The sequence below is a fragment of the Lissotriton vulgaris genome, chromosome 5 (assembly GCF_964263255.1).
Source record: "Lissotriton vulgaris chromosome 5, aLisVul1.2, whole genome shotgun sequence".
Taxonomy (NCBI): Eukaryota; Metazoa; Chordata; class Amphibia; order Caudata; family Salamandridae; genus Lissotriton; species Lissotriton vulgaris.
The window spans coordinates 417,696,632-417,721,025 of record NC_141693.1 but is presented as its reverse complement, the minus strand read 5'-3'; the positions used below and the strand labels follow the sequence as shown (position 1 = coordinate 417,721,025).

Sequence of the window (24,394 nt, the reverse complement as noted above, 5' to 3'; positions counted from 1 at the left end):
TTAATGCTTATTTTGTATATTTGTTGAGTCTTGTTCTGTCACCTCCCAAACAAGTTTCTTACTTTTGCTCCGTAAGTCATCCAGAAGCTCTTTCATAGCCTGCCCTGTATGCTTCACAAGCAGTTTGGTAAAATATGTTACTCCAGTATTGGAACTTTCATAGATTCACATGCCTGAATCATTCCCCGTCGTCGAGACGGGAGTCTCCGGTATATAAAAAAGCAGTGCTTAGTAGTATAGCAAACTGAAAAGAGGCCTAGGCCTATTTCCCTTTTGCAACCCATAGCCTTTGTTATGTAAAAAAGGTCCAAACTTTTCTCAGAACCAATCAGAGCTCCTCACCCTTTAGAACACTCCTGAGAGAACCTTCTGCCCCTCAGATATTTCTACCGCACGTTGTGCTAGGGAGTCTCCTTTGAGCTCTGCTCAAACTCTTTACTACTACAGTATTTTGTCTTAGATTTGAGATTTTTTACATCAACCATGTCTGATAAGGAGAAAAAAGGATTATTTAGAGCTTGTTCCACCTGCTCCAAGAAGAGGCTGTACAGTACACAGATGACCCTCACAAGGACTGCATCTACTGTCTTTATCCAGATCATAAGGCAGCAGATTGTAAGGTATGTCGTACCTTTTCAAATGAGACCTTGAGAGATCGTGAGGGAAGGCTACTGATCTGGCTTCAGAAGGTCAAAGCCAAGAAGGAAATCCTCTCAAGTGAGAGTGAGGAGGAATCTGTGGCGTCTAAGAGATCTAAGAAGAGAAGTAGATCTCCTCAGACACATTCCTTAGGGGAAAGACCTGAGAAGGCTCCAAAAAATACCACTCCAGGGTCTTCAGGGCGCAGTCCCTCAAAATCCCCTTCAGTCTCATCTAAGGGGAAGAAGGGTTCTGCTGGGGAGGTGAAAGGAGCAAAATCCACCTCAGATCCGCCACAATCACCTCAGAAGATCAAGATTACAATCAAACGGTCTTCTTCTTCGCCTTCTGAGGAGAAGGAGGCTGTTTCAGCTCGGTCTACGGGACCGTCGACAAAGAAGGGACCATCGACGACGACAAAAACACTTCCTTCGTCGACGAAAAAGGATAATGCTAAGGCTGGTGAGAAAACAGCGTCGACGACTTCACCGTCGATGGTGATATCGTCGACGGTTTCACCGTCGACGACCGTGTCAACGACGATGGCGGCACCGTCGACGGCAGCGTCGACGAGGACTGTGTCGACGACGGCAGTGTCGACGGCCGCGTCGACAAGGACGACAACATCGACGAGGACATCGTCGACGGTAACTACAACGTCGACGGCGGCGTTGACGACGATGACTTGGTCGACGACGGCGATGGGAATCTCATCGACGGGCTCGTCGACGAGGGAAAAAACACCAGAAAAAAGATTGGTGCCTTGGAAAAAACCTATACCACCGGAGGTTACATCTCCAAGCAAGGTCTCCCTATTGCTGCCATCCCACCTGCTGGAGGAGGAAGATTCCGAAGAAGATGAGGAGTATGGAATTGCTAGTAGCCCTTCGCAATTACAGGTCAAGTACCAAGAAGACGATTCTGAGGAGGAATATGGGGGTTATCAAGAACAACCCCAGGAACAGCACCGATATCGCCAACAACAACGGGAGGAGATGACAAGTGTGCCATCCTCTTTGTTGAGGGATCTCCAGGGAATGTTGGAGGATTATAGAAAGAGATACCCAGCGACTCCAGTCGCTCAACAGGCCCTAGAGGCTACTCCACATCAACGATCGGTTCCACGGATGCTGATTCGTAGGAGAGAGATTGTACCGGAACCTACTGCTAGGTCCCCACCGCCGACGACACACCACGATAACTTGGATGAGGATCATGAGGATGGTGAGATTGCGGACACTAATGCAGAATGGCATGACTATATCACCCCATCACCTTCGACTCCTCCGCGGAGAGCAGTAGATTCTCCACCGGAGGACATTGGTGGATTTCATAATTTGATGGAAAGAGCCACCAAGAGATTTGCACTGACCATGACAGAAGAGAAAATGGAATGTTTTCTATATGACTTCAAGGACTCAAATCGGAGATCTCTACGATCCCTACCTATGGTGTCCCATATTTGGAAGGAAGGATTGAAGGTCATGGAGACGCCAGCAACGGTAACACCGGTTCTGGCCAGACTGGAGAAGAAGTATAAGGCACCAGCTGATGCTCCATCTTGCCTTTTGGATCATCCCAAACCGGATTCTGTAATCACTCAGGCGGCACAACAGAAATCCAGGAACCCTTCTGCTCCGATTGCAACACCTCCAGACAAAGAGGGCAGAAGGTTGGACAACGCAGGAAAAAGGTTTTCATTAATGTCGGCTCTGCTTGTGAGAGCTGCTAATGCCCTCGCTATCTTGGGAAGGTATGACAGGCAGATGTGGTGTGACCTGTCCCCATACGTTAACCTGGTGCCGGACCCAGAGAAGCAGGAGGCGAAGAAAATTCTCATGGAAGGGGAGAGAACTTCGGCTGAAGTCATAGACTGCGCTATGGATATAGCTACCACAGCATTTAGATCATTGGGAGGAGCAGCGGTGCTGCGCAGACAAGGATGGCTGCGAGCAACAGCTTTTAGACCGGAGGTGCAAAACAAGATTTTAGACCTCCCGTTCAATGGAGAAGAATTATTTGGAAAACATATTGATGATACTCTAGAGAGTATCAAGAAGGATACTGATACGGCAAAGACAACTGAGGATTGTGTCCCTCTTCCAAGACTTGGTAAAAAGAAAGTCTCTTTCAGTCCGCAGGTACAAATCCTTGCTGGGCACGATGTCCTCTTGTATTCCCCTGATGCCTTGCTGCAGGCTAAGGATGAGACCATGGCAGGAACAGATCGATCTCCAATGGCGTCAGGCGGAGGGATCCTTCGACGATACAATAAGGGTGACACCAGTGATGATACAGGCAGCAAAGTGGTGGATACAAAGAGCAAATGTGTCTCAAGGACTGATGTTTCTGGCAAGAGCGGCTCCGCTAGTAGTAACGACGGATGCGTCGTTAGAAGGATGGGGAGATTTTCTTCAGGACCTTCAAGTCAGGGGTCATTGGAAAGCACAGGAGCAGCAATTACATATAAATCTGCTGGAGCTCAGAGTGATCCGCTTGGCATTACTCGCTTTTCTGCCAAGGATAGAAGGTTCGCCAGTGTTGGTAAGAACAGACAACACCACGGCGATGCATTATGTGAACAAGCAAGGAGGGACGAGATCTCTCTCCCTGTCTCAGGAAGCCCAGGAGATATGGGAATGGGCTCTGCGCAAAGAATATCATTGACAGCAGAACACCTCCCGGGGGATCAGAACGTCAAGGCGGATACTCTCAGCAGGCTAAAATCCTCCTGCCACGAATGGGAGCTAGACCAGGGGACCCTGGACAGCGTCTTTCGAAGATGGGGAACACCGATAGTGGACCTATTCGCTAGAAAGGAAAACAGAAAATGCCAGTACTTCGCAAGCTGGCCTCCCCAGAAGGGATCTTGGGGGAATGCGTTTTCCATGGCATGGTCCGGCATCTTTGCCTATGGTTTTCTTCCAATTCCTCTTCTCCCCTGCGTACTGGTGAAGATCAAGAAAGAGCCGTGCAGGCTGATCCTGGTAGCCCCGTGGTGGCCCAGACAACACTGGTTCACGGAACTGCTGCTGCTGTCGGAGGACCGTCCAATTCGGTTGCGCCTAATTCCGTCGCTTCTGGCAATGTCCAAGGGGCAGGTGCTCCATCCGGACCCGAAATCCTTGCGATTAGCAGCCTTTCTCCTGAACACTGTGAGTTTAACCATCTGAACATCTCACACGAATGTAGGGAGATCCTGTCCAAGGCCAGAGCGGAGAGTACCAACAAAACCTACAGGATGAAGTGGAAGAGGTTTTGTCTGTGGTGTAAGAGGCATGATCTTCACCCTCTTACTGCTGCACCTCATCAAATTATACCTTACATTCTGCTGTTAGCAAAGTCAGGATTAGCACACGCCTCCATCAAGGTACATTTGGCTGCGTTATCCCGCTACAGGAGGTCATCGTCAGGCCTATCTTTATGGTCCTCAAGGATTATCAAACAATTTATGAAAGGGATATTCAGAGTCTTTCCACCAGTAAAGCCTCCACCACCATTATGGAATCTGAATATTGTACTCTCTCAATTGATGAAGCTACCATTTGAACCTATACACATGGCAGACCTGAAGTTCTTGTCCTGGAAAGTGGCTCTTTTCATTGCATTGACTTCAGCGAGGAGAGTAGGTGAACTACAAGCGCTCACGATTCAGGAGCCTTTCTTGCAGGTCCAGGAGGATAGAATGATTCTCAGGACAAACCCGAAGTTCCTTCCGAAGGTGCCAACTGATTTCATTTGAACGAACCATTGGTGTTGAACGTTTTTTTCCTCATCCATCAACAGCGGCAGAAAGAGTATTGCACTCGCTGGACGTTCAGAGATGTATGAAATTTTACTTGAAAGAAACTAAGGCATTTCGCAAGACATCTCAGTTATTCGTCCCCTTCAGCGCACCCAGGAAGGGGTTCCCACTGTCGAAGAGGGGAATTGCCAGATGGATTTCCAGCGCAATTGTCTACTGTCATGAAGCTGCTGGGAAGCCTGTGAATGCACGAGTCTGTGCCCATTCCACGAGGGCGGTGGCCACATCCACTGCACTGTTTGGAGGAGTGCCAATCCAGGATATCTGCAGAGCAGCAACCTGGGCATCTATGCACACCTTCACCAGGCACTACTGCTTGGAAGCAGCCGCAGAATCTGATGCGGCGGTGGGAGAGGCGGTACTGCGGAATATCATCCTGTAACGGTGAGCCTTTCTTGCATCCCTCCATCCATAACTTCTCTTGTTTACAAAGCCACATTTTATATAAGTGTGTATATATGTATATAAGATTATGCTTCGTTTCTAATGGTATTGCATAATTGTGTAATGTATCAGGAAAATGTGCTTTGTTTTTTCACTGCTCGCTATTCTGATTCAGACATGTGAATCTATTAAAGTTCCAATACTCGAGTAAGAAAACAAGTTACTTACCTGCAACTTTAGTTCTCCAGTATTGGAATCTTTCATAGATTCACATGCACCCACCCTCCTCCCCTGAGAGGCTCACCTCGGATTTAGCACAGAAATTGTGTTTGCACATGTGCGCGAAAAATCTGAGGGGCATCTCTCAGGAGTGTTCTAGAGGGTGAGGAGCTCTGATTGGTTCAGGGAAAAGTTTGGGCCTTTTTTACATAACAAAGGCTATGGATTGCAAAAGGGAAATGGGCCTAGGCCTCTTTTCAGTTTGTTATACTACTAAGCACTGCTTGTTTATATACCGGAGACTCCCGTCTCGACGACGGGGAATGATTTAGGCATGTGAATCTATGAAAGATTCCAATACTGGAGAACTAAAGTTACAGGTAAGTAACTTGTTTTCTTCTGTACGTGATAGGTAGTTAAAAGCCATATCTGTATTCTTTCTCTTGGGGTTATAGTGGACTTTTCTGTATTTGTCGAGCAGTGCTAGGCGAGTGTTCTGCCTGCAGTATAGCTACACATAGAAACATTTTTTACAATAGGCTGCGAGTGGGCTGTTTTGTGCTGAATGTACTGTTCTAACTAAAGCTAAGTGTGCAGTGCTCTTAACACTTATCTTATTCTTTTTCAGTTTTGTAGTGTTGTGCAAGAAAACACTGAATTCACTAAGGGCTTTATTATGAGTCTGGCAGTCCGAGGACCGCCAGACTCGTGAGGGCATGACGGTAGTGGTCCAGCCACTGCCGCATCAGCAGTCCGATTGTTCCATTACAATTTGGGCGGTCAGAACACCATTGCACTGCCGCAGCTGCAGAGGACTAACGTTCCCTGGTGGAGGCGCTGTGGTCAGGGCCTCAGTAATATGCTGGTGGTGCCACTGTGGCATCGCCATGCATATTACGAGTTTCAATACTGCAAGTGTTGTCATGGAGGTCTTTCCTCCATTAAAAGGCTGGCGGTCCTGAAACAAAGGAGACCCCCAGTTCCCGCATGGCATGGACTTAACAGTCCATGCCATGCAGCAACCTTTTTGTTGGCATACCCATTGCAGTGCCAATTTTTAGAGACACCACCATGGGACTGCCAAACATGAGGAAACTTGTAATCTGGTGGGCAGTGGGCACACAGGTTTGACACTTATTAGCATAGTTTATAACCTGCTCTATTTCTGTTGTGCAGTGGCAGATGAGGGCTATTTTTTCTAGAAGGTCTGTTCTATGTCCAGAATTTGGACTTATGATGTTTCTAGGGATAGTTGAAGGTTGTAGCAAATTCAGGAAGTAGCTTTGAATAAGGACAGAGCATTGTCTGTAGTGTAGTGTAGTGTAGTGCTAGGAAGTTCTGTTATTTATTAGATGTGTAGTGAGGTAGAGGGTTGTCCTGTATCCAGGGTGTAGAATTGACTGAGGACTGCTATAAATACAGAGTACAGTGATTGTTGAGGGCTGGTCTGTATGCCATGTGTAGAGTTATATGAGTGCTGCAGTGGCGTAACACAGGCCCCCGCAGCCCCGTGGTGCAGGGGGGGGCAAACTCCATGGGGGGGGGGGGGGGGGGGGGGGAGCCCCCAGCACAATACTCTGGCTGTAGAGCTCCTGATTGAGTCCAGAGGGGGAACCTCCACATACCTTGCAGGGAGCCCCCTCAAGTTTCGTTAAACCAGTGGAGTGCTGTCCAAATTCTAGGGTGTGCTGCTATGGAGACCTGTAGTATATCTGATTTGTAGTGTTAGTGAAAGCTGTTCTGCAAGTGTGGTGCAGTGTTAGGGGAGGACAGCACTATTTGACGTGCAGAGACTGTTCACGGCTGTTCTGTATTCAGCAGGCAGTGTTCAGTGAAGGCTGTTCTATATCTAGTGCTGGTCTGTATTTAGTGTGAAAGTTGTTCTAGGTCAAGTGTGTATTACTTGGTGAGGTTCCTCTCTGGCTCTGCTGACTTCTGTGATATCGGGTGACACTGTGATGTGCTGATTGTATGTGGCGCATGATATGTACCCATCTTGGTCTCAGTGACTGAATGATGCGTTTTTTTAATGCCTGTGACATCATCTCTTCCAGACTGGTGAAGCACGCATGATCAAACATTTACAGTTCACCACATGGCCAGACCACGGCACGCCGAGCTCCTCTGAACACCTGGTAACCTTTGTCCGCTACATGAGGAAGATCCACCATTCCGGGCCCCTGGTGGCGCACTGCAGTGCCGGAGTGGGCCGCACAGGCGTCCTCTTGTGTGTCGATGTGCTACTGCAGTGCATAGAAAAGCAGATTGATGTGAGTTGTAAGAAATATCTGTGTTTTTCACGACCGAAAAAGGATTCTTTGCATAAGCTATAGACACTTAGGGACTGTTCTTTTCTCAGTCACAAATTAAGATCTTGGTCATCACATATGAAGCAGAATTTTTTATTGAATGTCTTATTTCCTTAGTACTTTATTTACTTTTGCTGAGGTTCGAAGGCGCTTTCCAACTGGTAAAGTAGGTGGTATCCAATCTTTCAGTGCATAGATAAGGAAAATGTGTATGGTGACAGTGGCATCCCTTAGTGTTGGGTTTTGTGTCTTGTGTACCTGCCCTCCCCATCATATGGTCTTCAATGAATAAAAGAGGGATATAAAAATTATGGGTTTATGAAATTCACGTAACTTGCAATAACACAAGTTTTAGAAAAAAAAGCGAAATTATGTGGGGTTATGCATAATGCAAAACCAGCAACTGGTGCTATATTTAACACAAAATGCATCCTTTCATTTATTTTGGACACAAAGATGTGTTTTGCCACCAAAAATATAACGGCTGCAAACAGAAGCGGCTCACGTTCTGATCAGTCAGGTTGTTCTCATGCGCTTGTGCTAAACTTTTTTCATGAGGGGCGCTTATTTACAAGACGTGATGTAATAGTGTCATTTTGGACATTTTGTGTAACAGGAGTAACACAAAATTATAGAAATTACATGACATTACGCTGGGGTAACAGAAATTTCACCCCGGCCTAATATTGCTGCTACCCACATATTTTGGGGGATTCTATGAATCCGGGCACAGATATGAACATGACTGATTCCAAGAACACAGCTGTATTTGTAGCCTCTGTCTCTCCTGTTTCTTGCTATACATCTCTTAGGATCACAGCACAGTCAGCAGTGTTTGTCTCTTTCCAGCAGCTCACACTTCGCCCTCGTCTTCGTCCAATGCCTCACTAGCAATGGGGTGTGAATATCACAGAGACTATTATGTGTCTGCCTTATTTAATTAACACATCTAACTCATCTTCCTTCCATCACTAGCACAGGAATATGAATTTCAAGGAGCCCAGACTCTAGCATGCATATCTTCTATTCCAGCAAGTTGTCGGTTGAGTTGGTCATAGCATTCTCCTTACCATCCCTGATGAGGAGCAGTTCATTGATAGTCTATGACAATCAATCCAACTATATGTATTACTGTATAGTTATACACCATGTCATTATAAAACACATTACTGACATATAATGATCATCAGTGAAGCCAATAAGTCTCACATATTGGCTTTGCCATTGCTTTTTCCCAACGTTGAAGCAGCAAACCAGTTAGAGAGTAAGAAAACGCATGCACTGTCATGGAGAGCTGAAAGAAACAAATAGTAATTCCCTGAATGCAAGCAGGGGAAGGCATAAATCATTCCATCAGAAAACAGTAAAGAAGAAACGCGGCAGAGTTGGGACAAACAAAAGAACAAACAGGGAAATGAGATAAACAGGAAAGTCATCCAATCAAAATCAAGGAAAGTCATCCAATCAAAATCAAGGAAATTCAAAGCACTATCTATCTATCTCAGTCAGTCAAAAAAGCGTTATTATCGGTTATAAACCATAAAAGCGAGAAGTACATAGTTACATAAGCCAACCCTTTGACCAACAGTAGACAGCAATACAAAGTGTACATAATTAAACAATACGCCTAAAACAGTATAACTAGCATTTAAAACCGATAAAAACAGGTAAAAAAGATAAAAACAGGCCACGCACAATTTGTGTTAAAATTCCCTGGTAAATTACAAGGTGATACGGGATCAGTTGTAGCGGCTTACTTTTTGATTTTAGCTCCTTTGGTACACCACATAGAAAACTGGCATCTAGAGGTCGCAAACACAGTCAAAGGAGAAGAGTCATATAGTATAGTCACACAACGTGCAGATCCGTCTTTTCAGCGTGTTCACATCCCGGGCATAGGCTAGGTGCATGTTGAGCCATTGACCACTTATTTGTTACTGCCCACACTGGGAGAGAACCGTATCTAAATTGGACGTATAATTTCTTCGCCAGTGGGGGCTGAATATCGTCCAAGAATTTCTCAAATTGATACTTATCCTTGACTTCGAGAAAATTACTGTCAACCTACCCAAGGATGGTTTTAATGCCATCTGATCCATTCGAAATTGATTGAGTGCTTTGACCAGCATTCTCCTAGGGGTCGAGGAAGAAAAGGGTTCCGGGGAGAGCCACAGATCTCCCTTCCCCAAGGCCTGACATAGCTGTTTAACATGCTTTAGCCAAGCAATTTTTCCCACACCCCTCAACGTCAATAGATGGCTAAGATCCTCCCGGTAGCTAGAGAGGTCAGGTGTAGACCAGAGTCTCCTCCAATACAATAGGGGACGATTAGGATTGACTTCATGTATGGGGGCCAGACCCAGGTCAAGGCATAGCGGGGTCAGGGGTGTGCTCTGTGGGAGTCTCAGTAGGCGCCTGGTAAAGTTATTCTAAGTTATAGAGAGCGAGGAGGCGTTGGCGTGGCCCCATAGCTCTGCACCATAGAGCTCCCCTCCTCTCGCCTGTGCTTTATAAATTGCTACTGGCGGTCCCAAGATTTTAGATGAGCACTCATTGTGTACCTTTAGAATACCTCCCGCGGCTTGGGCCAACTTCATGTTTGCCTTGGCTATGTGGGACCCCCATTCCATCTTATCATTCAGAGTTACCCCTAAATATTCGAAAGTGGAGGCTCTTTCAAGCACTGTGCCGTCCAGATAAGGTAGTTGGACGATTTGGAATTAAACACCATAAATTTTGTTTTGGAGAGGTTGATCTCTAGGTTTCTTAGTTTGCAAAAGGAGCAAAAAGAATCCAATGTTCGCTGTATGCCCGTTGAAGATTTTGATAACAAAAGGGTGTCATCAGCAAACATCAGGGCTGGTTTCTTACGGGCTGCCAAGCTGGGAGAGTCTAGATCCCTTGCGCCCCAGAGATGTTTAACCATTAAGGAATAGAGAGAAGAGGGTGGGGGCTAACACGCACCCCTGCCTCACGCCCTTTTCCACCGGAAAAGTGTCCGAAAGGTCCCCATTCCTCCCAAACCTTACTCTTGCAAACGTGCCCTGATGTAACCGTTTAAATAGTTGGCACAAGTAAGCTGGAGCACCCATCTCCAACAAGATCGCCCATAGCTTCTCCCTCTGGACCAGGTCGAATGCAGATCGGAGATGTACAAAAACCAAAGATAAACTACCGGCCCCCATAGTCATCGTCTTCCAGTAGACCATATGTAGTCTAAACAGTTGGTCGACGGTGGAAACTTTAGCACGAAAGCCCGCTTGAAGGGAGGTCAGGATGTGATGTTCGTCCATCCAGCACTGCAACCTTGATAGTAAAATGCGGGCCATTAATTTCTGCAAGACGTCAATAAGGCTAATGGGGCGGTAGTTGACCGGGTCCAGTGGGGAAGCCTTTTTGTGGATGGGAATGATCTCAGCCCCCAACCAAGTTGGAGGGATTTCCATACCCAGGAGAATGGTGTTAAAATAAAGACAGATGTAAGGGGCCCAGACCTTTTGCTTGCTCAAGAACAGTTCTCCCGGTATACAGTCCAAACTCGGGCCTTCCCTGACGCCAAGCTTTTAAGGGCCGCCTGAGTTTTCCTCAGGGTAACTGGATAGTAATCCGGGTCTATAGTGACCTGTGGGTGTAGAGCAGGTATAGCTAAATCTGCTACAATCGAAGTATTGGTATGAGCGAAGAGGGGCTTAAAGTGCGCCATCCATACCTCTTCACTCAAGTTAGGTGTTATAGCACATGCCCCCTCAGGCGATCCTGATCTAACCAAGTTCCAAAACGCCCTATAATCGCGTGCATCAAGGGCATCCTTTATATTTTCCCATCTTCGGGCCTCCCAGTCCAACTTAGACTCTACAATAATGCTTTTATAGGTGAGTCTAGCCTCTCTTATACTCTCGACTGAGCCCGATTTAACCTCTCTAACAAGGGCATGTTTCGCCTCCCTACAGTGTTTATTAAACCACTGCTCCTGGTTTTTAGGCCGAGCCCTCCCATTGGCTTGTGTATGAAAGTAGTCCGCTAGGGAGCTAATTAAATTAGTATGGATGAGCTCAAGCGCCTGGAATTAGGAGGAATCATGGGTGGGGTGAAGATTAAAAGTCTCAAGCTCCGCTACTTTATCCGATGCTAACACAAACTTAGCCCATCTGATGCGTCTGCCTCCTGCCACAGTAATTAGATTGGGGTTAGAGTATGGGTCGAGCTCCCTCACTCCAAATGGGCTGCCCAGTGCCGATATTAGTTCCAGGAGTCAGGAAATTGTGGTCACTGTCCACCCTATCAATTAAAGTAAAGGACCTAATTGGGGACCAGAGTTCGACATTGACCATGATGTAGTCGATAGTTGTGGTTTTCCCCACTCTGTTGTAGGTGAACTTCCTTGGGACGTTACGAGGAAATCTACCATTGCAGGCTCTAAGGGAGTGAGAGACTAAAAGCTTATTAATCTGCAATGCCAATGGAATCAAGAGCTTGGCTGGATACATGGAGCACTCCTGTATATGCCAGATGGAGTCCTCCTCTACAGTTACAGATGGAATTCCCACCAAGGGTTCAAAATGGCAATTAAAGTCACCTCCCAGTATTCTGTGTGTAGGAACAGAATACAATGAAAGCAGTTCGTCAAGAGCCTCAATCAGAGGTGACCCCCCTCGATTGGGGAATAGGGTGCAAGTAAATATTAAATACCATTTCTGACGTGCCATCCAGAAATTTAAGGGCAATGCCCAGGATGTCCGGGGAATGTGAATCAATCACTTTCACTGAACACCCCAAATGGGTGGCTACCCATATGCACAGTCCCCCCGATGGTCTACCTCTTAGTCCCTGTACAGCTGGTATATGGTAGGATGCGAAACAAACCCTGAAGGGAACAGATGTCATCTAGGTCTCTTGGAACAGACACACGTCGTAGAGGTCCACCAGCTCCCCCATTCTGGGTTCGATATCTTAGAACCCAGCCCCGCTACATTCCAAGACCCTATTAATGAACTACATAGCTGTAGCCTTGCGGGATTGACTCTATTGGGTGGTGGACTGCTGAAACAGGGAATTCCTTCTCGAGTGGCCATCCCAGTTCCGTCTCCTTGGGGGCAAGACTTAAGATTTACAGTTGGTAGAGACATCAGTAAATCCACTTGAAGGGCCCCGCCAACGGTCTTGGGGAGCACCCAGCTGGTTTAGGATCTATATCCATGCGCCAAAGTGGGAAGGTTAGTCAGTCTACATTATTCAGGGCACTAAATCTGTTCTCCACAGGGATATTATATTCTGGCCTCTCACCACCATTGTGAAAAGCGGATAATCCATATTCCCCGGGGAACCTTGCCTGTGAATAAAGATACCCTAGAGGAAGAGGGATAATTGGGCCCTGTTTTCGGGGACCGCCCCAATCAAGAATGTGATTAACCACACCAGGATCCCTAAAATTAATGATCACACAATCCCCTCCCATGTCTTTAGGTTTGCTCCCTATCCAACTAACTCTTCTGGCGAATAAGACTTCCCTTCGGCCCGAATTCATTAATGGTCTGCATTTGTTCAGCCAGAATATGATTTTATTCTTAAGCTCGGGAAACGTTTCTCCTCTCTCTCCTGACAGCGGTGGAACTCCCGATAGAACCACCCCATATGGGGAAGCCTCAGGAGGTAACTGGATACAGGGTAATTGTTGATGGATAGCTTTAGTCGGAAGGGTAGGGATAGATTTTTGAGGCACCCACCCCCGGTTTGGCAGCTGTTTGCTGGACCCTGCTGCAATTTGTGATGGGGTTCAGGGGCCAGAACTCTCGTTGTTTAGATGCCCACTTGAAGGAGTATCAGGGCAAAAATGAGATGGGGCGGTGGGAGAGTTAGTCGTTGTCGATAGGCCCGGCGCTTGTGCCCGGTCGTGGGCCTACACCTCGACTTGGACCTTCGGAGGGCTGTTTAATGAAACTTACAGCTGGAGCCGGGGAGATATTCCTAGTCGAAGTAGTTGACTGTACGCTTACGGCACTCTTATTATTTAACATGGAAACAACTTTGTCAATTCTACTCATCAAATTTCTAAACTGAGAATTAATAAGTTGTTCCATATGTGCTTGCAGATCGATTATTAGGTGGGTGGCCCACAACGGGGGAGCTAAAGTGGAAGAGAAGGGCCCTGCACCGGCCTGAGGAATATCAAAGACCGGTGTAGTCCGCCTAGCAGCTTTTTTTGTGGTTTAGGCTTCTTTTTTCAACGGCAATACTTAGGTGCCTTGTTAGCTACCTGGGTAACCAAAGGGGGAGATAGGTTACTGCGGGAGCCAGCATCTAACTCAAACTGTGTGCATGGAAGCTCCGCAAAGGAGGATGCTAGCAGCGAATCAGGAGAGTTAGCTGTGACTAAAGAAACGCTCACTGGTGTCGTGGGGTGGGGCATGGCAGGTGACATGGGGTGGGGCATGGCAGGTGACGTGGGGTAGGGCAAGGCTGGTGTCAACGAGAGACGTCTTTCGGTATTTTCTATGGCCGAGGCTACTACCCCTATTGTCTTTTGTAACATTTTATCGATTGCAGTTAAGCTCAGGAGTTGGGTAGTTAAAGCAGCTTTTTGCCATCTAATAGGGCGAGTGGTGGGAGGATTACTCTTGCCCATATCTCTCGTCAAAAGGTTCTCGCCAAATGGTACAAGTAATACAGAATATATATGAGGACTAATTAGGTTAAAAATAAAAATAAAAATTGCCTAAAAACCTACTGTGAATCATTACATTGGAGTTGTCACATTTAATAATTACTGACTGACTATTGCTAAAAGATTACCACAGTTCGAAATGTCCAATTCGGCCACAGCCTTACCCAACCAAGAGAGGTGGCCCAGCCCGGCCTCCTTCGGCCCCTGACGGCCACAAACGGTCCCGCCCTTTTCCCGGGCTTCTCCCGGCACGATCCCGCGCGCGTTCCGCGCAGTGGATGCCGCGCGTAGTAAAGTAGTGGCGGCTGCCGTTGGTGGGAGGGGACAACACAGGTCTATCTATCTATCTATCTATCTATCTATCTATCTATCTATCTATCTATCTATCTATCTATCTATCTATCTATCTATCTATCTATCTATCTATCTATCTATCTATCGCCCTCTATCTATCTATCTATCTATCTATCTATCTATCTATCTATCTATCTATCTATCTATCTATCTATCTATCTATCTATCTATCTATCTATCTATCTATCTATCTATCTATCTATCTATCCATCCATCCATCCATCATCCATCCATCCATCCATCTATATATATAAAATTAAATATCATACATCTGTTCATAAGCAATTGAAACATCTTACATTAAATTGTTTATACCCCCAAACCCCCCCTGTTAAGGTATTCCAAACCTTGTTTATGTAGTGTACAATTTCTGACACCACCTAAAGGAATCCATCTCTCATCGCCCCATTCAACCCTGCTCTTACCAATATCTTTAGGGGAAGCAGTGCAAACGGAAATCTTGTGTAGGAACCTCAAATTGATTGGTCATGGATCTGTGATGAATAATAATTACATCTTTCACCCATCTTATGATCAAAATATTAGCTTAGGATCTACTAGCTGCTTTCTCAACAGTTCACTTTGAGCCTCTTGATCTCTAAACCACCATAACTAGTATTTTACCAATCTTATTAAAATACTCGGGGAAGTTTAGCAACTCATGACAATTGAGTACAAAAAGCTTGTCCTGTATACATAGCAACCAGTGAACTTTGAACGCATTTGCCTTCTTACAGGCCGTGATCACTGTCTTCACAACGAAAGCTACATTTCGATTCTTCCACAGGCTTAGCCAGCACAGCAAGGGCATAATGACAGCTTGACTACCCTCCAGAGTTTCTCCATATCTGCCCTCAAACCTATTAAGAACGTTTCAGACAGGAAAGTTACTGTATTTTGTGAACTGTACTCTATCTGTGGTGCAAGAAAAAGCAGCTATAGCCACAGTTTGGTACTGGTGTACCCTACACAGCACTTGAATTGACTAGTTTCACTGTGCTGCTGGTCATTGAGCATCCGCACCGTGTTGGTAGGATAACAGATCATCAATTCATCTACCAAAGATGCTTCCATCCCATAAACTGCAAAGTAGACCACAACAGTTAACCATTTGTTCAAATGGTGATTTTCTCAGGGTGGCATATTGACTCTATTTTCTTTGTACCTCTCAGAATTCCCTATTTATTTGCATGAAGAGAAAAAGTATTCCTCAAAAATAGGTCCTAAAACCTTGCTCACTCCTGTGTATGTGGAGGATATCATTTTATTTGATCAGACTCCCATTGGCCTTCAGGCAAGTCTGAACGGCCTGCTTTACTTTGCACAAAAGCACTTTTTAAAAGCAATATAGCAAAAACAAAATATTTGGGGGCATATTATCAAGGACGGCGTTAAAATTATCACCGGTTTAGCGGCAGAAAAGTGCCACTAAAGCGGCAATAATGGGCTTGATAATATGCCCTGGAGAATTTCAATAGAAGCCCATGTTCACACCAGAACATGGACTTCTAATGGAATTCTCATGGGCATATCATCATGCCCATTATCACCGCTTTAGCTGCATTTTTCTGCCGCTAAACCGGCGATAATTTATGACGCTGTCATTGATAATATGCCCCTTCGTTTTTAGGGGGAAGAGAAAAGCCACCAAAATACACCTAGTATCTAGGAAATTAAAAATTAGAGAAAGTAAATAGCTACACATATCTTGGCAAAATCTTTTGTGGAAATCTAAATCATGTGGCACATACCACTAATTTACGTAACAAAGCACATGCTGAGGCAATTTTTTTGCAGATCTTTTACTGTTCCATGGGTAGAAGACATTTAGATCACCTAACACGAATCTATAAAATAACAATTCCCCCTACATTATTCTATGCATTAGAGAGCACGCCAATTAAATCTTGGGCACTCTTAAACAAGTTTGAAGCCATTCTGGTCCAATTATCAAGGCTGAAACTTGGATTAGAGGGTACATTTGTGAAATCATTTGCTATTATTATCCCAGAGGGATATAAAATACTGATGCCCCAAAGTACTTCCCCTAGAACGCTCATTAGAACAGAGATTTTGTATAATACTACAAACAACATTTGTCTCTAGTTTAGGAATATTTAGAGTGCAATGTATGGGGCATATTTACAAGGAGTTAAACACCACCATAACGTCACTTTTTCTGATGTTTTGGTGGCGTTACCTACTTCGCCTTCATTATAAGGAGGTGTTAGGCCACTTACCATGGCTTAACACCACCTTATAAATGATGCCCCTACTGACGCAGCACTCAGTGTGAAAGGCGGCATTCAATGCGTGTTGCAGTGGGCATTCCGCCACAACACCCATTGCTTTTTGACGCTTACCCATATTTTCAAGTTATCAGACAGCATCAAAAATACGACCAGGGAATACCTGGTCGTAAGCCTGGAATTTTGTCTTTGCTCTTTCCCTGTGTACTGCATTTTGCAGCACACATAGATAGAGCAAATCACCTGTAAAAAGTGTTTATGTGCAGGAAGGTGTGCCTTTATGCACATAAACAATTGCCCCTGCAGCGTAGGCACCCTTGAAACATTGTGCAAGTGTGCCTGCGCTAGGCAAGTTTTTTAGTGCCAGAACAAGGGGTATTGCAGAGGTGCGCCGCATTCTTGTGAACACAGCGAATCCCTATGTTTTGAAACTGTCAGAGCGCAGCGTTACCAATTTTGGCATAACACAGCGATCCGCCAGTTTCCTGTAAATATGCCCCTCAGTTTGAGTCCAGTGCTCGGATGTCTGACAGAAGCCAAGTTCATATCCAGCATCAGAGCACGTGGGGACTCTTCCTTTTCAACAGCGCTCTGAAGTTACCGAAAGGGGACATTCAGCTCTCGGTAAACACTCTAGTTAAATAACAGTGACAAGTCAGTTTTTCTGTCCTCTTCTTACAGACAGAGAGCAAATTTTGACTGGAAGGATAGATGTTGTCTCCTCCTCTGGAAGTAGAAGTGTTCTTTTGTGCAGGTGTTGAGATAGCGCAGTACAATAAGATTGTTGGTGAAACCATGCAATCTGAAGGGGCAGGAGTAAGTCTCTACTGGAAGTATGTCATTACTCCTTGGCAGTATCGTCAGCCCAATCAAGTTTTCCCCAATGGAATGCATTAACTGCCGAAGGAGCTGCAGGTTGCGTTCGAGCGAATGTGCAGGGCAACCCCCTGAAGACATTAATGTACCACCAAGAAAATAATTTAGAAGCAGCGCCAACGTGTTTTGGGCCTGCTCTGTCTACCTTTACTGTGTCTGTTTCTGCCTCCTTGATCGCTGGGACAAGTGTGGCAAGGGCAGTGCCAACAGTAACAAAGGCTAACCCGTCCTAGCTCTAATGGTCTCCATGACTAAATGTCTCCCTCACTGGGAATGTTGGGGCGAGGGTGTCTTACAGAGGTGATATTTCGAATGGTATTTAATAGCTATATAGGATGCACCACATGCTGATTTGTTTATTGGTTCTTAAATAATAGTTTTCTTATCCAACCCAATGGAGCCCATTTTTTTTACAACAGACACGAGTTGTCATGCAAGAAGACTGAGTAGACATGCACAACTGCGTGAAGTATATCATACATAGACGTGGGCAGCATGGACCCAACAGACTGAGCTATTTCAGAAGAGAGGTTGAAACTGCATCACGACCATATAGTAGACAGGCTAGTGATGTGGAACAGCTCTGCTAAAGCTGTAGTTCCACCTCTTAGGCAGAGATGCAGTGCAGTGACATGACAAGAGAGCTGTGTAGTGCAATGTGAAGAGAGAGTGATGCTAGACTTGCACTGCCACGCGATATTACTACACCAAGCCTTATTGACCATCTTTTTCACCTTTTTTCCTTTCAGTTCAGCATCAAAGAAATTGTAAGACAGATGAGAGCCCAGCGCTTTGGGATGATCCAGACCAAGGTGAGTGGTGCATGGCAGGGGCAGAGCAGGGTGAAATATTGAAATCGGGGCCAGGGTAAATATGGTGCATTCCTGCCCTCTCCATTTGACGTAGCGCAGCGTGTTTTCTTGCCGCGTTATGCTGCATCAAATTTTGATAAATCTGACCTTGGGTATCAAGTGACACAAAGATAGCACTAGTATCAGAGGCCTAACTAGGCGCCTGTAGGATATATGGCACAACTAGGTGGGGAAGTATATCCAGAGTGAGTTCTCCTTGTGAATTGCATTGGTGGTATAGGGGGCAGAAGCCGCTTTTTGGTCACAATGAATGGGTTTTTAACGTCTGCCAAAGGCATAAGGTAACCATTAACATGGCTTAACCTCTTCTTCCTCTGGCTACAAAAGTGAGGTGGTGCAAACTGCGTTCACGTGGACACCTTTACACATTCCCTGGTGTTGCTTTCTCAATGTGCCTTTGAGTGTCACGGTTCAAAATGTAGACATGTTACAAATGTTTGGAAGAAGGTTTGCTGTCCAGAGCATTCTCTTCTTTCTTAACTAGTTGCAGTTTAAGGTTGAGCCTCATTAAAGCACTAGAAGAACACAAACAGCAGCATTTTGCGAAAATAACCTTTATGGTGTAAGGGCTTTGGGCTACGTCACTCCACAAAGGGCTGGCACAACAGAATGCAGAATTGCAGTACGACCAGCCTCTTGTTCATTAGGACCACCTAGTTGGTGTGTCACAAAGTCCGCCCGCTCGCTAGGAACCAGGCAAATTATGTTAGCTGGAGTAATGCTGACATCAGTTTGAGGGCAGATGAGGTGTGTATGAGGTTCAGTGAGAATTGTGTGAGGCAGGCAAAGTCAGCACAAGGTGAGCTGTGGGAAAGTGCTTCTGCGGGCATTATGAGAACCACTGAAGTCAGGGGGGCAGCTGATGGCGTTAGGACGCTAATTCAGCAGAGAACCTCAAGATGTATCAAGTATTCATACTGAGAGTTTGAATTGTAATGATTGAGTTCTGACAATACAAAATATCATTTAAAGTAATTTCCGTACCGAGGAAGCATTGAATAGTTAGTAAATGCAGATATGAAGATTTTCTTTTCATGAAAACTCACTTTGATAAACGGCCGTGATATCAGGAAATGACAGAAGCATCTTTTCTCTGAATTGCGAATGAAACCCTGTTCACCACATCTCCACCAGCATCTTTAAATGTAATCACTTCAGCCATGCACTGAGCACTCCTTTCTACTAACCCTAGATTTTACCTGTTATAGTCCCAGTAAAATGACTTTGCTTTTACAGCTACACATAGAAAGACAGGATATCGAAACTGTGTTCACCGCAGCTACTGTTGGTCTGCCCTCAAGACCCCTATCACTCATTTTTTGTTACCTCTCAAAAGTTTTTTTCCATTGCAAAATGATAAATGGTTAATACTCCTTACCCAACATCTCTACTTTACCAACCTGCAGAAGTTCTTCCGAGAACCTCCTACCTAGCTTTCAAACCACGTCTTAATGACCACTCCCTTCCAACGTACCAAATCCCTCCTTTTACTACATGTATCCACCTCACTAATGATGCTTATTCACTCAGGGTGTGAACCCTTATAACTTCCTCGCCTATCTTTATAAAGGGTTGACATGCTAACTTTGATTGTGGTGTATATTATATAATGATACTTTGTATTGGATTGCACTGTTCAACCAAGAGAGGACATGTAGCATATTTTCACCAGTAGTACGCCCCCTACGCAGTCTTCCTACGTGCATACTACTAAAATCTAAGCTTTATCATTGGATTCTTAGCTAATTAAACTTGTTTCTTTGCAGGATCAGTACGAGTTTTGCTATAAGGCCGTACTCGAAGTCCTAAGGAATATTCCTAGATCGGAAACTAAAGCACAGCAAGAAAAAGCAATGGATATGGGTAGCAGATGTTGAGGTCCTACCAAGTTTTCGGGGTTCTTGAAGCAAGAAGTTGGATTTGGATTTCTCTCTTCTATACAAAAAGGCTTCTAATTTGCTGATCATCATTAGCTCCTTATTGTGAAATGATCACGTGCTTGATGTGCTGGACTGCAGCATAGCTTGCGCAGAATCGCCTGACTTATTCAAACAGTTGGAGCAAGAAAACTTTGGGAGACCCACCACAACCCACCAGACCAGCATGATATTCCGGATGATCCCCCACACTAACATAGACAATCTTGAAGCAATGGTGAAATGATCTACAGGATCAATATATAATTCAGTATCTGCTCCAGCACTGGGACCAGAAAGAAAGAACGTGGAATACCATGATTATCTGCAGGTCTAGCATAGGCTTAACACCTGGACAGCGGTTTTCCAAAAGTGTTCAGTACTTTTTGTATGGAGCAGAAGGAAAAAGACTTTGGGGTATGCAGCACAACGTCGGACCAGAAGGATATTCATTATGAGACTACACGCTAACACAAGCAACATTGAGGTGATGGAGAAATGTAATACAGGACCAACATATAATTCAGTATGTGTTCCAGCACTGGGACCACAAAGAAAGAATGTAGGATACTATCAGTATCTGCAGGTATAGATTAGGCTTTACACTTGGACAGTGGTTTTTCAAAATGTTCAGTATTTTTTGTAAGAAACAAGAATAGAAGAATCAGAAAAGAAACAGAAATCAGGAAACATGTAGAAAACTCTCACTGTGTATATTAAAGTTCTATAAATCAAACCCTCATGTATATGAAAAACAATGCTTCTCTTATACTGACTTTGAATACGGTGGTGAAGGTTCTCCAATTTTGGAAAATCCCTGGAATATGAACAGTTAGCCATTATTTGTTCGTTGTAAAAAGGACAACTCGATCCAGGCTTATGAGGGCGGATGGGTTAGGCATGGGTATATTCTGCACTGAAGAGTCTTGAGAGTTCAGTTACAGATCACTGACAGAACATCGTAAACAAAAATATTGTGTGTACAAAATTCATGTAAAGAATATATCGAGGACCATAACATCGAGAAGGTAAGTGCAAATAGGTAAGTATAGATTTACCATTCTTAACTCCACATCTATGTACTTTGAACAAAAATACAAAATAATATATATATCTCGACAAGGTACTTATATGTGGAGTTATATATAGTAAACCTTTGATTACCTATAGGAATTTACCTTCATGAAACCATCATTTGTCACATAATGTTTTTGTTTCCGATATTCTGTCTAAACAAACACCCTCTTTTACAGAAGGAATTGAAATTGTATTTTTTATCATAATGGCATTTATTCAAAAGGTCAAGTGCTTTATGTAAGTATTATTTATTGATGGGTCAGCATAAAGTTTGGGTTTGGGAAGCTTACTGTGCACAGAGGACGTGGAGGTGTAAGCAAAACTTCTTTCTTGTAGAAAATTGAACTTCCTATTCCAGGCCCTCGCCAACCACCCTCTTGTGTGCACTGTTTGCGTTGCCGGCAAAAGTCTAAATAATAAACATGTTTGTTGTATACGAACCTTCTGGTTATCCTTCTTATGCTTACAAGTCTTGCACTCAGGGATTAAATATATCATATGAGAGGCAACAAAAAACAACAACAATCGGCACAGAAAACGCCACTCAAGTGAACTGACTGTAGGAAACAAGGCAGAACCATTAATTTTTTGGGGCACCCTATGACCAGCAGAATGCCTGGGGACAGTAAATTACAGTCAATTCTGACTATCTAAGAGTGACAAAAAAAGCAATGGTTAGACCAGAACTATAACAATTTCAAAACGATTTCTTAAATAAGAACACTTTTACACGAAAATCGTTTACACAATTGCTCTTTTTCATAACACAATTTGATAGCAAGTATATTAGCATATTATAATTAAAATATTTAAAACACAACATGGTACAAAATATTTCATAAATCACTAAAAGTGCTTTGCCATTTAAGTTATCAGTGCAAAGTCCGCTGTTAGATGCAGAAAATGGAACCACATTGATCAAGTAATTTCACAAGTTAGCCCTAGCATGATCAATTTGAATTATAACAGTAAAGAAATAAAAGTAATTTTGAAATGTCCTCAATTACTGCTTCGATTCCCTAAATCAGCATGCAGTTTTCTCAGTTATACAGGAGATCAGGGTCTCAAAATATGGTGTATACATGCCATGAAGTATTGTCTAGCATCGCATATTAAGCCATGCAATGAAAGCTGAAGTCACCAGAGGCAGCAGAAATGTTTTTATTGTATTCAAATGAATCTTCTTTATCGACAAGCAACCTTTAATAATCATTTAAAATATAAATGCACTTAATATTTCTAAAATTGGTTGTATGATAGAAGCACGAATGGTTTTACCACACATACCTCTACCCCACAGCCCAACCACAAATGCATCTTAACCATGCATTCCTTTACCACGCAATTTCGTGGTATAGGCATGGCCCTGCTCTGGTTTCACTCCTATCTTAGAGATAGAAAACAGGCCGTATCCCTCCCTCCTTTCCAATCTGCCTTCTCCCCTGTCCCTCACGGTGTACCCCAGGGTTCCTCTATCAGTCCGATCCTTTTCAATGTGTACTTAAAACCACTGGTCACTTAAATCAAATCCCACAAGATGACTACAGTAAATTATGCGGACGATACCCAGCTCCTTCTCTCTTGGGAGGGCGAAGATTCCATTCCTCTGGAAGCCTTCCACAACTGCCTAAGAGACACCGCAGGCTGGTTACACCGGAACTCCCTCCAATTCAACTCCTCGAAAACTGAGGTTCTGTTCTGTCCTGCGAGCCGTATACCTCGCCTTCTGCCTGCGGAGTTCTGGCCCCCGGAAAACCGAAACAATCCGCTACCTGTCGCCAGCGTTCGCAATTTGGGCGTCATGCTAAACAACAAACTTAGCATGGAAACGCAGGTTACAAGAACAGTCGCCACCTGCTCAGCCCTTATGCGCTCTCTGCGCAAAATCCTTCCATTATTACCACCTCCAGCCCGAGAATTGATAGTCAGGTGCACTATTCTGAGTCGCCTCGACTATTGTAACGCCCTCCTGCTTGAATCTCCTTCGACACTGTTGGACAGACTCCAACGAGTCCAGTCGGCAGCAGCCAAACTGGCCCTAGGATGGACCAGGAGATCCTCGGCCACTGCTGCCTTGACCGAGTTGCACTGGCTTCCCTTGAAGCAAAGAATAGCCTTCAAGGCCCTTTGCTTGGTCTTCAAGGCACTACACGGTTCAGGACCAAGACCTCTTCAACATCTGTTCTCTTGGTACATCCCTACCAGAACGCTACGATCCGCGACCGCCTGCCTTGTGAAAGTACCTAGATTTAAGAAGGCTAGGATCGGGGGAAGATCTTTCAGAGTAGCTGCTGCCAAGCTCTGGAACAGTCTGCCTGCCGACATTCGCCAAATTCCTCAGCTCCTACCCTTCAGGAAACGAATAAAAACATGGCTCTTCCCCCAGCCCTCCACCCCCGCCCCCCTTAATTAACTCCCGTTGCTCCTAACCCAGGAGTAAGCTACCAGCGCCAGGATACCTGCCAGGTGACAGTCGCGCTCTATAAATGTTTTAAATAAATAAAAATAAATAATGATGAAAGGGTATGTGTTGCTAAGGTCACCAACACCCCGCATCCCCCGACCACCCCACCACCCCTGCCTCCCCAGCGCTGTCCCTTAAACTACCTCAACCCTTCCACTGCCCTAAAACCTACCCCGATCACCCAACACTAAAATCTACCGTAACTACCCATTCCCATCCCACTGTCCTAAGGCCTAAAACCCAACACTGCCTCGACCCCCTGCCTCCGACATCCTTTAAACTACCCCAACCCCTTCAACTGCCCTAAAACGTACCTAAAAACTAACCCAACTACCCATTCCCCTCCCCCTGCCCTAAGTCCAAAAACCTTGCACCCTAACTTACACTACCCGCCCCCCCTGCACTATCCCTTAAACTACCCCAACCCCTTCCAATGCCCAAAAACCTACCTGATCCCCCAGCCCTATAAACTACCCCAACTACCCATTCCCCTCCCACTGCCCTAAGGCCTAAAACCCTACACTACCCTGCCCTGTGCTGTCCCTTAAACTACCTCAACCCCTTCCACT

At 44.9% G+C, this 24,394-nt stretch overlaps 1 protein-coding gene across 1 annotated transcript in view; it reads left to right on the top strand.

Moving 5' to 3' along the window:
* The window catches only part of FRMPD2 (FERM and PDZ domain containing 2), a 603,077-nt gene extending 581,284 nt beyond the window's left edge, over window positions 1–21,793 (top strand). Inside the window, exons 42-44 of the mRNA XM_086921788.1 lie at window positions 7,102–7,317; window positions 18,246–18,308; window positions 20,135–21,793. Coding sequence (XP_086777914.1) covers window positions 7,102–7,317; window positions 18,246–18,308; window positions 20,135–20,245 — 390 coding nt within the window. The 3' untranslated portion in view covers window positions 20,246–21,793. The remainder of the gene's footprint in view (window positions 1–7,101; window positions 7,318–18,245; window positions 18,309–20,134) is intronic.
* Window positions 21,794–24,394: the final 2,601 nt, after the last annotated feature.